The sequence below is a fragment of the Amblyomma mixtum genome, chromosome 3, assembly GCF_055824585.1.
Source record: "Amblyomma mixtum isolate Tamu chromosome 3, ASM5582458v1, whole genome shotgun sequence".
Lineage (NCBI taxonomy): Eukaryota > Metazoa > Arthropoda > Arachnida > Ixodida > Ixodidae > Amblyomma > Amblyomma mixtum.
This window is the reverse complement of record NC_143014.1, coordinates 172,617,945-172,632,237: the sequence shown is the minus strand read 5'-3', so window position 1 is coordinate 172,632,237 and position 14,293 is coordinate 172,617,945. Positions and strand designations below refer to the sequence as shown.

The window sequence follows — 14,293 nt, the reverse complement described above, 5'->3', positions numbered from 1 at the left end:
TAGATCTTTGGCGGTCAGCACTTCATTTTGGAGGGATCATGGGAGCTGAGAGACACTCATCGGTCTCTTCGCTGACAAAAAAGGGACATTTTTTGAGAGTGAGGGGAGAGTTCACTGCGCCTATTTCGTTATAACCCAGTGGCACTGCCACGGTTGTTTGCTTTATCTGAAACGCAGTTCATAGCCCTAATAGATATTTTGACATATGTGGCCGCGATGAGGCCATATCTATATTATTTGTGAATGCCCAGCGTACAGTTCTGAAAGACATTCTCTACGCTGTGCGCTGGAACACGTCGATTCACGACCGCTAACGGAGTTCCAGATTCTTGGACACTGGCAGCGGCGATCATCGGCGGTGAGGGCCTGCCAGGCCCTCTGGCGGTTCTTAAACAGGCTATGACTTTGCCGAAGCCTTCTCGCCTTCTGCCTTTTTTATCTTTCCCCTTTCTCCTTCACCTCTATATCCCTTCATCCCTTTCTCAGCAGTGCAGGGTAGCAAACTGGTTTCATCTAGCCGTTAATGTCCTCGCCTTCCCTCTTCCTCCTTGACGGTAACTCCACCCTTGCTCGTAATAAACGAGCGTTCGTTATAACTGCGGCCGTTATAAGTGGCTCGACTACATAATGGACTTAACATTACATACTGGACTTAGCCTCCATCAGTCAATACCTTCGCATTTTCCGCTGCCGTATGCGTTTTACCGCCCTCGCTTGATTTTTTTATAAACTGGCATACTGTACCGGTTGGCACTTAGGGAAGGAGTCGCAATTAAATGCCGCATGATATATGGCATGAAGGAGAAACAAGTTTACTGTATTCATCTCTTTTACATCCGAGGTCCATTAACTAGCATGTGTCCGCACGAGAGCACTCTGCCAAGTCCATAGTTCACAAACTTTACCGCGACTGCGGTCATTATTTTCCTTGCGCGAAAGCTAAATGAATCTAAGCACAAGCAAAAGGTTTGAATAATGAGCGCTCAGGAGGGTGCATTCAAGTACTGTCTTCTACGTGCCGAGCTTGCCTCACAGGATGAAAGGAATTCGCCGGCTCTGCATGCGTTTACACAGCATGACCATTCGCAGCTGCAGGGAATGTTCGGCACGGATGAATCGGGACGGACAAGTTCTACCAGAAATGCTGCGCTTAACAGAACTTCTATCGGTCTGGGTGAAACGGGGGACGAAGACACCAAGCCATAAGTGCGCTTTGACAAGGCACGTCACGGGCATCGCCGAGCAAGCACGTTTTCTCTTGCAACGTCTAACTTTCTCCGCACCCTTTCTCCAGCCAGGTGGGAACCTGATGCAACACGGAGATCTGCAGGCGGCCCAGCGACGAGCATCGTCCCAGCCCCCCTGGACTGTATCCCTCCCCCGTCTCCCCTCGCTGTCCCCTTTGCGAACGTGGCAGGCCCAGCGGCGAGCCATTCAGCCAGTTCCTTAAAGTGCCAACGTCATTTCATGGTGCAAGTGCGCCCTGGGCGTTCTGTATTTCTTTCTCGAGCCTTGAAAAGGATCGACATATCCCTGGCGGCAGACCCGAGAGAAAAGGGAGAGAGAGACTAGCCAAACGACCGGAGCCAAGGAAAGAGTCAAGAAGAAACGCTCGCCCCTCGCACGCAGCCAGCGCGCGCACAAAGAGAATTCACGCTGGAAGGTCGTCGTCGCGGCCGAATGGATTCCGAGTCTCGGCGCTATTAGACTTGACAAAAGGAGAGGAACGAATCAAGAGCGCAGCTTACGGCAGAGCTCGGCGAAGAAAATCAGCGAAGGCGGAGGGTGCACGAAGCGCGCCAGAGGCCACCGCAATCAGGACTAAACAAAACTCAAAGCCGCCCACAGCCGCCACCTCCGCGGAAGAAAAGAGCCGCGAGAGGCGCCATTGTCGGACGGCGCGCCGCCAGGCAAGGTCGGAGGCCAGCAGTCGGCGACAGCGAACATTACCGCAACAGGGTCAACTGCCGCCGGCCCAGCGAGCTGCTGACTCACGCCGGAATATGCCCCCCTTCTTTCGCACCCACGCGTCCGATGGCGCCTGCGCGCACGCCCCCTCGCGAGCGACATCGGCTCCGCGGCAAACAGATGCGCAGCTACGAAAGCAGAACTCGGGATTTAGGGAAGCGCGACAGCCGCGGCACTGCATGCCCTCTCGCAGTTTGTGTGCATTCAGGGCATCAGAGGGCCAGAAAACTGCGACACAGTACGTCACACAGGTGGCCAACGCCAGCATCCGTCCACTGTGGACGGGCAAGTAACGCAGTGCTCGATTACGCGCAAGTTTGCGACGAAACCCGCCTGTGTTAGTGAACACTGGACGGCCCCGGTAAGCTGCAGCGAAGTGCTCGATGCACTCGTAGAATTTATTGGTACGTCGCCATACAACGATACGTCATTCCCCATCCGATGACGCAGACTTGCTCCTGTATGCGGCTCTAGAGAACAGCCAAGCTCAGGTGATGGAAGAAAGCGACAATTTTTGGAGATAAAACGCTGCCGCCGCCACTGTTTTGGAGGTTTAAAAGAAGCCTCGAATAATATTATCGTCACCAGAGAACCACTCCTCACGGTCTCAAAATCACCTAACGTGCTGGTCCGGTGTCGAGACATCCGATCCTGCTGCGGTGTCAACAATAAAAAAAAAGAGGTTACGCCTCAGGGAGCAGCCACATTACCTTCTTCAACCAGACTGTGCACAGCCCCTCGTCTGTGACGCGAGGCTTCGAGTTAAGGTTTTGTCTTCTCAAAACAGCCAGGAAAAAAAGTAAAAAGAAAATATGTCCAAGCACGACCGCAGAACCGAGGCTTGTAAGTGTGCACCTTCAGGACTGCCGAGGTTTCCCGCTCTGCACGTTCAAAGCTGGGCGACAGTGACTCCGCGACACTGCGCGACACTGAGAGCTTGCAGGGCCTGCACACCATTTGGATCTAGATGACCGCGATTTACTTCAAAGAGCGAAATGAGCACTTCGTGAGCGTAATGAATGTGCACTTCTGAACGACTCCGGAGCAGGCTTAGAGGCCACCACGGAAGAAGTAACGCCACCCGAAGAGCGCCGCACAGTGCTTCAACGGGCAGACTCGAATAAAAGTACAGTGGCGCGCACTGGCTACAACGGCGAAGCCGGCTGTTTACCCCGTCGCAGGCGAAACCAAAGGCACCGCAGAGGCCTCTGCCAGACACGCGGCTGATCGTACCCACCGGTTAAACAGCCGGCAAGAAAAGGTCACGCAGGCTGCGGGGTAGGCAGGCGCTCACGGACGACACCCACAAGGCTAACGAAAAAACATCCGTCGACATGGTCGGACATACAAAAGTTAACAAGTATCGCAACCAGGAATAGGCTACGTTTAAAACAGCGTTAACTGAAGTCAACACGGAAGACGCGGCAAAAAAAAAAAAAAAAAAAACACTAAGCAGGAAAAACGAGTCGTGTAGTGTTTGGCGGCGAACCAAGACGGCGCCGCTTATCAAAGAGGATTTTCTGCGCTCCACACGACAGCCAGGGAAAGAACATACACCATTCGGAAATCGCAGCCACAATTTCTTTTGCAAAAAAAAAGAGAAACAAACAAACAAGAAAGTCAGGGTAAAAACCAGAAACGCGCCATCCTAGAAAGCGATGAGAGAGTGCCCCACGAAGGCCCTCGCTCATTTCTTTCAAGACTGCACACAACGAATAAAGCGCTCCCACCCTGGCCGCATATGCAGACAGGATAGAAAATGGTGCAATAACAGTCTCGGGAATTGTACGCCGCTATGACCGAACGACCTTGCGCCTGAGCAACTCTCGACGCTTCTCAGCGCATAGTGCGTGAGATGTTGCTTGCCTGACCTTGCATACAAACGCCGCTGCGCTGCTCGCTATTGAAACTGAAGTTACTTGTAACCTAGCCGCGGGTATGAGAGTTCCAGTGACTTTAGCGAGTATACGGCTTTAACGCCCTTACGCGGAAAAGTTGAAGAGCTGCTCACGTTCATAAGCGTGGTTCCAAAACCATCTGTGCATACCACAACGTGGTGTAAACTTTGTCGCCACTAAATAATCAACGCGTCCTCAGGAAAGAGAGAAGGCGGCAAGCCTCGCGTAACTATCCTGCCGAAACCAAACGATAAGAGGTAATTCTGGCTCTGGCAAAACAAATAAATAAATAATTAAACAAATAAATACATAAAAATCACGGACAGTACTTAAGACTGCTTACGTGCTTTGAATGCGAAGGCATTGTCTCATCACGAGCTCTGCTGCGAGGCTCACTTAAGATTCCTTCTTTTCTAATGGCGCACCTACTCATTAAATGCGTACAGTCGTAAAGAAACACATACACCAGGTTCACCTTTATTAGCCAAGAAGTAACATGTTTTTGTGGCCTAAGTGCTGCGTCCTCGCCTCACAATCCGAAGGTCTTTGCTTCAATTCCCCGCGCCTTCAGAAGGAATTTCATTGCTGTATACATCATTATATCTTATGGTCTACTGCTGGCGTCATGCGAGACCACGGTGACGTCACTGAGAAATTTCGTGCCATGGACGGCGACGGACGCCGGCTTTAGTGCTAATGAGACAATGTTTTCCCATTCATAAATAAATAAATAAATCAGCTAACAGTTAAAAATAGCATTGCACGCCTGTTATCGAATTCTCAGATGTTTTCTGGAGAGATAACTTACCCACCTGTCGAGAAAAAATATACTCTACTTCCCACCCAAATGAAGGGAAACTGCTACCGCGTAGTAAGAGAATGCGGGATACACTGCTCTGCTTCGGCGGTAGCGGCACATCACTCAAAAGACAGTTTTTGCGTCATTTTCTTCCTCCGCCAGCAGCAGCAACGCGGTCGCGACATTGGAAGGCACAGCGTATCCTTTCGAAAGGCCCGGTGGTAACGAAATCCCGGGGCGACCCAGCAGGGCGGCTCTCCGAGGAATGGGGCCCGAAAACCACGGGGCGGGCGGGCGTCAGGGGTCGCTCGCGAGGACGGATGGCGGCGTCGATGCATGCGTACCCAGAGTGTTTGGCCGGCCTCTCCGACGACAAGCATAGTCGCTGCCGGGAGCTCGCCGGGTCCGGGCGGCCACGCTACAAGGACCAAGCAAACAGCCGATTAGCCACACGCAAACACACACAACCTGAACAAAGCGACTCCGCTCAACACGCTCTCCAGCAAAAGCAGCCTCGGTCCGCAACGGGACGCGCGGCCAGGCGGCGATCACTTCGCCGGCGTTCTCGCCGAACCACGAACCTCGGCAGCAAACGCGAGAAGGGTGCGCCATGCAGGGGAATACGCGGCCAAGTTCAGCGCAGTCACGGCAAATGCCCTCATATTAAGTCACCTTACGGTGCAGCGTCAGCGGCTGCGCGCGTTCTACAACGTCGCCGAAGAAAAAAAATAAAAGGGAAAAACTCGCACTGCAACCGGTGGCGTCGTTCCCCCTTTTGAGAGTGACAATAATTGGGCCGACGTAAAAGCTGCGCGTGAGGCACACGTCAGGTGGCGCCACTTAGCAATCGCAGGCGCGCACCGCCGAGGCGGTATGCCGAAGCCAACACAGCGCGCCGGCGTTCCACCGCTCTCGCGGAGCAGTGAAAGGAAGCGGCCCATCTCGCATCTTCCGCGTCCCTCTGTGCGCGACGAGATCGATAACAAGCCCGGCGAACGAGCGTCGCAAACCGCGAGAGCCACGCCTTCCGGCTATTGCGCGGCGGCCTACGGGCGCAGGTTTTGACGCGTGCCTCACTGACGCCGCCGCCTTCGTCAGCCGGGGCCGCCGCAATGGATACAAATTGGGCTCGCCACACGTATCAGCCTCGACCGCTTGTCGGGCCACAGGCAACGGTGCGCGCCGGCTAGGAAGCCTAGGAACGGGAGGGGGGTGCGATTACGAGTATGCAACGCGCCGAGGCTAGGGGGAACAACGGCTGTCGTACACTCACCATTAATTTTCCTTATAAACCCATTTACGGCGAACAAAGCAGGACACTACTAAACAAAGATCCCTCATAGTAAGCGAAGAGATGGAGAGAGAAACCCCCCCCCCCCCCCCCCCTCCTACCTACGCGGAGCGCCAAGCAGAGAGCTTTTCGGAATGAAAAGGAGAATAATGCCGGCGAAAGAGGAAACAAAAAAAAAAATGTCGGCAAAGGCAGACATGTAGCCAGTCGTACGGCAGAAGGATTCTCGTAAATCACTCCCGGGACACATATACGCAGGCGCAGATAAAGGCAGGGGCCAGCGACAGGAGGAGGGCGCCTTCCGATAACACGCGCCTGACGACGACGACGTCACACTTGCAAATCCCAAATTGAGTTTCTAGTCCGCGCTTTCTACGCGCTTTATTTTTCTGCCCCCTCCTCAGCGCAGCCACATCATCGTGTGCTTTATATATGCCTCCTTCATGCGCGCCCACTTTTCACCTCCGCCCGCCTTTTTCCATTACATGTTGGCGCGCCGTGCGAGCGCTTTTTGTCACAGCCAGGCGCGCAGCAAAAAGCTCGGGGCGCTACCGAGTTCTTTTTTTTACCTGCATGGAGTTACTGTTTTCGGTTTTCTGTTAAACCCGATGATCTATCGAAATTCGAAGAATGGATGCACGAAGGTTTTACGGCGCTTATGCAGCAATGCTCCGGGGGTACAACAAACGAAAGCAAGGGCCAGGAAAGAAAAGAAAATACACGGAGGAAGGCCTCGTGCTCGGCGGAAGACAAATGTGCCGCGCTACAGCAGCGACTAATACGAACTATCTTTTGTGTGCACTGTGCACTGGATTTACAGTCGAAATCTACAGTAGTTATGACGGGTGCACGTGTGACATGTTTGAATCTTCAGCGTTCGCGCAACAACGGAGCATGTAATTAAGCGGTGGGTTGAAGCTAAAATGAAACATGACCTCGGTAAAACAAAGAATGTCAAAATTAATCGCGGGCAAAAAATATCGCGAGCCTTACTTCACAGCTATAGTAGGATACAACTAGAGTCTGCACTGAAGCTCCGGCCTCGTCCATGACCACTGAACAGAATTCCTCCGTGACAGAAAAAAAAGGACCGTTGTTAAAGCTTTTCTTATTACCGAAACAATAAGCTAACAACGAGAAGAAATCATAAGCTCAAGAATTTTGAAGCCTTCGGCTTGTTTGATAAGAGTCAAACACTAAAAAAAACTGACTTCGTACGCTGTTGTAATTGGTCAGCGTAGTAATACAGGACGGTGCGGATCGTGGCCAGTGTTACCAACTGCTGTATTTTCTTTTTTTTTGGATTGTATCATACTACAGCGGTTTACTTTTCCGCCAATACATTTTCCGCCAATCAGCGTTTCATGAATGTCGCACGAGCCAGCCATAGACTTCGAGTAAGACGATGGAAGCAAAAACCGAGAAAGAATCGATGCGTGTCCAAGCGACGAGAAGTCTTCTACCGGTGGCAGACGCGCACTGCAGAGCTGCGTCATCAATAGGCTTGTGGCCAGCAAACTTATTGTAAATAATTAGAGGCGCTAAAAAGACAAACACCCACTAGAGAAGACAACGGGAGAGAACGTTCTCATAAGCTGTTTCTAGTGCAGCGAGCCCTTCTAGGCGCTCTGTCCCGTTGTCTTCTCTCGTGTTTTTTTTTTTTTTTTGGCGCCTTTAATTATTTACAATGAACAGCTACCAACTCGCCCAACAAGTTCTCCTAGACTACATGTCCCACTTGCAGGGCCCTTCACGAACGCAAACATTTTTTTTTTTTTATTCACTCAAGCACACTGGCGATTTTTTTTTAAACAGGTTAGTAAGCGACTAGAATGCGTGATGATATTTCGGAGAACAATGGAAGGACGTCGCCCTATAGTGACACATTGCAACTTCGAATGGCAAAGGAGAGTGGCGAATGAAGGCGATGACGCTACGCGGGAAACTTTCGTCACTAAGCGCGTGTTCATACCGCCAGGCCACGCATTACTTAGCTGTTGTCAAATGCGGCACGATATTTACGAGAAGATTGTCTTAATGTATTTGTCTTATACCAAAGTTCGCGCGGCGAGGGCGCGATGTTTCAACGGAAACTCAGGTGTTAAAACTCGGGCGCCAGCTGGTCTATGCGGGGCAAATAATATTTCAACAAAGCAACGACAGTTCTAGATCAGGGTTTCCGCGCAAGTCGATATACAAACGCGTTGTACTGTGAATTTGTCAAGCTTGGGTCAGAAAACGGCGCAGGAATTCGTAACACCTCACGGACGGTTCGCAATGGTGACGTTTACACTGCTTAAAGACAAACATGTTTCGCGCTGCTACAGCCGCATTCGTTTTCTGCCTTCTGGCAGTAGCAATGCAGATATGAAAACTATGTGAAAATATTTCTGCGTTATCAACGCAGTCGCAGCAAAATCTGATATTTGTAAACCTTTTCTTTTTGTTGAAAATGCATATTAAAGAAAAAAAAAAGATTAAGTCGCTGACCAGTGATCACAGTGCCAGCAATGATAGCCTCCGCACCAGAATTCTCGCGAATATTGCTCATTACAATTCCTGTCAGGCGCAAGGCTATCACTGTGCGCATGACCATCACGTGTAATAGCCAAGCGCACCGGCAGGTGACAGTGTGACACTATGGCAAGTCAGCAAGCCTTCCACTGCACTCGCGTTGACTGACTCCGTCTTTAAATAAATAACAATAATATTAATAATAAATCTATTGCGCTAAGTGAAAAGCATTTGACAAAGTCAAGTAGGGCTTAAGCAGCGGAGCCCGACTGCATGAGCAAGCGCTCTCGCTATCTGCTTTAACTCTCTGTCTGCTGAGACAATGCAAAACAAACAATCAAAACGCAACCGCGGGGGCCCATGCATCGCATCCATTGAGACGTCGAACCTAAAGTATTATAGCCTGAAACATGAAATCTGAACGGCATCATTTGTATTTCCTCGCCTTTTCCCACAAGGATATGTAAATCGTATACATATCGTTCGTAGCGCTCCCCCCCCCCCCCCCCCTCCCCCCTCCAAACGTATTACAATGCGCGCTGCAGAACGAACACCAATATGTATCCAGACTCGCCATCTCCCTCCAGGCAGCTGGAAACGTAAGCAAAAAAGAAACGGTGAATCCGGTTTCGAACACTTGACCACCATTTTTGTGGTGTGTTTTTCTGCCTTGGAGAAAATCAGGCCAAGTAAGCCAATAGCAGTTGCCATAAAAACTAAGTCAGCCGTCCCAACAAGCGCGCGCGACACAATTCAACCGAGAAGGGACGAGGTCGTCCGTACTGCCGCATGGCCAAGGGGTCGGTAGGGCAAAGCTACTGCTCCGCGGCCTTCCCTGCCAGCCGCCGGCTCGCATTCGGGCGCAATCCCGGGGACATGCACGGCGGCTCGGAGAAGCGCCTCGGGACCCCCACCGGCGCGAGGGGGAGAGCGAACAGCGCGCAACCGCTCGAATCCTCCTTCGGGACGCAACGACATCTGCTAAATGGGCATCCGAGGCGCGAGACAGCCCATAAAGGTGTCGCCAGTGCAGGCAGGGGAGCGCGTGCCGCGCTGAAGCGACACGTCTCACCGCCAGCTGACGCTGCCCTTCCCCCGACCACGAACGTCGGGGCGGCGGCAACACACACGACGAGGGGCGCACTCATATCGCCGCTACTCCCCGGTCGCCTCCGGCTCGCGCCCTCCGTGTCCTGCATACATCGACGCTCGGCAGTCGGCCAGTCCGTGCAACAGAGTTGCTTCTCCGGTCACCGGCGAAACGAACAGGTCCTCCGCTGCCGCACTCCTCGGCGTCCAAGCAACTGTTGGCTAGAGGCGCTCGCTATATGGGCGTTTCTTGCAAATTCTGCAGTTTGGATGGCGCATGCGCTCGAATCTTGCAGCTAAGTTAAGCTACCTCCCGCGGGACTGGTCCTTGTCGGATCACGCTTGCGAATAAAAAATAAATCGTACAGGCGAACACGTCATCAAACGACACGAAGGTCAGAAAATTAGCATCGCGTTAGAATACAGCGAGAGTCCAATACCTATTGCACTGCGCACGAGGGGTTCCTCTGCGTGTCTGCAATCCGCACTACTCTAGGCCGCAAGTCCTAACATAATTTAAGAGCGGAGGCACCCGAGGGAAGCCCTCAGCCATTAATCGCATCACGCGATGAGATGTCTACTCCCCACACCAACTAAATAAAAACATGAACGCTTTTTACAAGGTGTGTGTGTGTGAGAGAGAGAGAGAGAACCGGGGCCTGAGCGCTGTGCGTCTTCCAGTGACCGCGATTTCAAGGCTGAGGAGCTCGCAAAGTCTGAGCGTAAATCTGCTGCCCCGGACTGGCCGTCGGGACCGTTAACAGCGCTTCGAGAGGGACAAGGCGAGGCCGATATCCCGACGTGGCCCCAACGCTCGACGGTCCCAGTCGGCTACCCTGAACTATCCCCGACGCCGTGGTGACACTGCGGACGACAGGCTGTTGACCCGGCAGTTAGGCTCGAAATGTTGAGATTGCTGCGACGCCCGTGGAACGGAACAGACCAGGCTTCTGCTTCCGCTGCTCCAAAGGGGACGGGCGTCTTCCCCGCGCGCGACTGGTGGAAAGGATCATCCTGAGACCAACGTTCGGCTCAGCTCACTTTTTGCAATTCTTTTATGTAACCAATCGCGACTGTCTGATACGTATTTGTTTAATACTTGCTCAATTAAATCGGTTTTAGTTTGCCCAAAGTCTACGCACACTGACGGGACCACTGCCAACAAGAAAAATTGGGACCCTGCGCAAAAACGAGAATGGTTTACAGACGCCCAATGTTTACATAATAATACTCAGCCAAAGCCAAGACACTGAGCGAAACCAAAGAGATCAGTGGAGTGCAGATGCATATTACAGGGAAGAAACCATTTTCGTTACACTAACGTTGAACCTGTTTTTCCTTGACACCGCGGTTGTTTACCATCCATGTCGCGCCATCAGCGACTGCAGTAGGAAAAATAGCAACGCGCTGCTCGGTGGATGCCTTGCATCAGCAGTGAGGGGCACAGACGAGACAGGCGACTCTCCTGAACAGGAAGCGAATCCAGCGAAGAACGCCACCATAAAAGACGATTGCCTGGCAACTAGTTTATCTAAATACTCTGCAAGCGTTCCCGCTGTTATACTGTACTAAAAGAGGCAGTGCAGCGCGTAGCCGGGTAACGCACTGCGGCGCCAGACGCCGCCACTGGCGAACGAAGCGGCGGCGCTGGAGTCGTCCACTCCGGAATGCGTTTCGCCGTGTGCCTGCCGGAACAAACGACGAAGTATTTCTCTCAGTTACGCTCGAAGGCGGGCCACTACTGGCGACGCGGCTGGGGTTACGCCGGCACCCTCGGTTCACTGTGTACACGCTCTTAACAAGCTGCACCGAAGAAACGCGAGTTCTTGGTTCCGGCCGCTATCTCAGCTTCAAGACTCCGAACTGCCGGCTGTTTCCTCAGCTTTTGAAGATGCGGTATATATACATAATGAACTGCGGTTGTCGCGCCTAAATGTTTACGCACTGTGAAATGAAAACGTGCAGAACCGAACGCTGGACATTCAAGAAAACTAAGCAAAGACGACAATCAAAAAGAACGCGCCAAGTTAAAACTTTTGTTCTTACACGGGGGATGTCTAACTCGACGTAACTGCCTGTTTTCAATACGCACGGATTGAGCACATCGTTGAAATGCCTCTTAGCAAGTGCATGCACGCGATGGCCACTCAGTCGTCCAGTGTTGCGTTACGCCCGTCGATCGCTCACTCGAGTATACCGTCACTTTCGCTGAACTAGATGGGACGACGATATAAATTTAAAAAGAAAAGGCTACACAATCGGATCGCTTATCGCGCCAATATGATGAGAGGGTCGAAGGGCAGTCCAGACCTCGAAGCGATAAAACAGCGAGTGGGATCCGCACGACGCCTGATGCGAACACGAATTTAAACCACTAAAATTAAATGCCCAAGGACAACTCGAAACACTGAAATTTAAGCGCAGCTACGCCCCCAGTTCATCGATAGCAAGGTCTGCTTCGACACAACCACTGGGGAGGCCCCAATGCCTTTTTCAATTAAGGAATTTTTTTTCTGCTTGTAGGGAGGGGCACTTATTTACCATGCCTTGAAATTTTTGCTGGAAGCACTTGAGAATACAATTTTGATGACGACGACAGGGCCTAATTTATTCTTGCACTGCGCCATTAAACAGACGTTGATTCAAAACTGGCACAAAGGGACGCATTCAGTGAATATACTATAACCACAGACATGTGCAGCAGGCAACTGAATTTTTCTCCCCACGTCCCTTCGCTGATTTTTTTTTCGTTTTTTTTTTCTTGAAATCCACGTCCTTACACTGAATGCGGTGCTCGAGCATTTACACCTCTTTACGTGACGAGCCACAGCCATTAAAACTAAATAATGGGCATGGGTCTCCGTGGCATGGGTACGCACGTAGTAAGAGGACTACAAGTGCCTACAAGGCAGCAGGAATGTGTCGATGAATATCGATGAATCATATATGCGCTTTTCGTAAGGGCCTTACAATAACGTGGCTCCATTTTCCGACTAATTGTTTTTCCTTTCGTCCTTGCATCTGAAGACGAAAGCTAAACGTCCCGGTGACGACCGTACTGGCTTTAACGGTACAGAAAAAAAGAAAAAAAACTGCTCGCACTAACAGAAGTCAGCGAAGGCAATCACTTTCGCCGACGAACAGACAAACAGCAAGGATCGCTACGCGAAAAGAGCTACAGCGCGATATTTTCGTTCACATTACTAACAAGACGTGTAAGTTTTCCCGGACGCGTCAAAAAGCGAACGACAGCACTGATGCAGCAATCCTTTCTGCTACCCTTTACGCCGAAGGGGAATGCTTGAAATCCACAAGAATACTTTCTCGGCCAGCAAGCGCGAACAGCGTAGGCCTCGAGTTTCAGCCACGACAGCACCGGATGTTTTATCAAGCCGCTGGTGATAGCAGCCTTGACGACCTTGCACTTGAAACCTCGTATCAACGTGGCATGCGATAACGCCATTCGGCTGGACGCGGGCAGAAACGTAACTGGGACGCCAGCAAACAAGCGCTCAAAAGAAAAAGGAGACAGAGAGAGGACACAAGAGGAAAGCAAAAGCTTCTTTTTAGCATCGCAGCAGCCCATCACGCAGAAGAACAGGAAACCGCAGGCATATTCCCTCGCATACGGTTCGCTCCAATTACGAACAAGAGCCATGCGCTTCAAGTGATTTACATCCCCGACACAACAGGCATAGAGAAAACGAGGACGACTTAAGAGCAGCTGCCAAGCCACGACAGTTGCCAACCAAAATGGCGGCCCCTGAACACCTGTCTTCTCCCTCTGCGGGGGTCGTGTTCGCCAACGGCCCTCTCCGGAAGGCACGCAACACGGCATAACTGTGACTCAGCACTTATCGACAGACAACCACGCGCGCCCAGCTGGTATGTTTGCATCGAAAACAAAATTAAAACGAAAAAAAAAACGCACAAAAACGCCCTAACTGCATCCGATGCAACGCACGCCGGAGCTACGAGCAGCGTCCAATTTCAAATATCGTCAGCAACAAAGAGCAAAAGATCAGTGCAGAGGACAACCTGCGTGCACGGAGCAACGACAGCGGCCCAAAGTACAAACTCGGGCTCGATGCCTATAAAGCATGCAATGCAAGTGCTCAAATCTATAACGAAATAAAGAAAAAAAAAGGCTACATTTAAACACATACCGAAATGCATTCAGACGCTCTAATATCCCTGTCTCCCGCCCGCACTCGCCCAAGGTTTTTTTAACTGTAGTTTCGAGGCTGTTGAGCAGCTAAACGCTGAACGCCGCTTGACATGCGTAAAGCATCGCTAGTGAAAGATTCAAAATTACAGTAAACTACGTTAGTGTCTACTTTGTCACACACACAAAAATTCAGGGGGGCACTTTGTTGACCTAAAGTGCGGTGAGGCGAAAGCCTGGTGTTGCTGTTTGCTTCACTGACGTGTGGTTAGGATGTTAAGCTTCGCCTCTAAGAGTGGAACGCGACAGCGTCTTGCAACGCTGCCAGGGAGTCCAGAGAACGCTATCGCCCGTTCGGCTCTACGCCTTGCTCGTCGGTAAATTGATTTTTTTGAGGAAAGGAAATGTATCTGTCTCGCATATCTCGGTGGACACCTGAACCTCGCCGTAAGGGATGGGAGGATGATGAGAGTGAACGAAAACACCGTATTCACTAGACGCGCCTTTGTTCATTCAAAACCTTCGAGCTGGCATGGCGGAGTGGTTAGCGTGCTCGTCTCGCACTCCGG

General features: G+C 51.4%; 1 protein-coding gene across 11 annotated transcripts in view; it reads right to left on the bottom strand.

The window, feature by feature from the left end:
• LOC149352726 (TOX high mobility group box family member 3-like) overlaps positions 1 to 14,293 on the bottom strand; it is a 387,363-nt gene that overhangs the window by 94,940 nt on the left and 278,130 nt on the right. For 5 of the 11 annotated variants that reach the window (XR_016290841.1, XM_089581937.1, XM_089581932.1 and 2 more), the window contains one exon: positions 5,010 to 5,083. The exons of the other annotated variants lie outside the window; for them this stretch is intronic. Coding sequence is in view for 4 of the 5 variants with exons in the window: in XM_089581932.1 (XP_089438058.1) it covers positions 5,010 to 5,083 (74 nt within the window). In the remaining variant the exon portion in view is untranslated. Of the gene's footprint in view, positions 1 to 5,009; positions 5,084 to 14,293 lie in introns of those variants that run through there. 11 annotated transcript variants of the gene reach the window in all.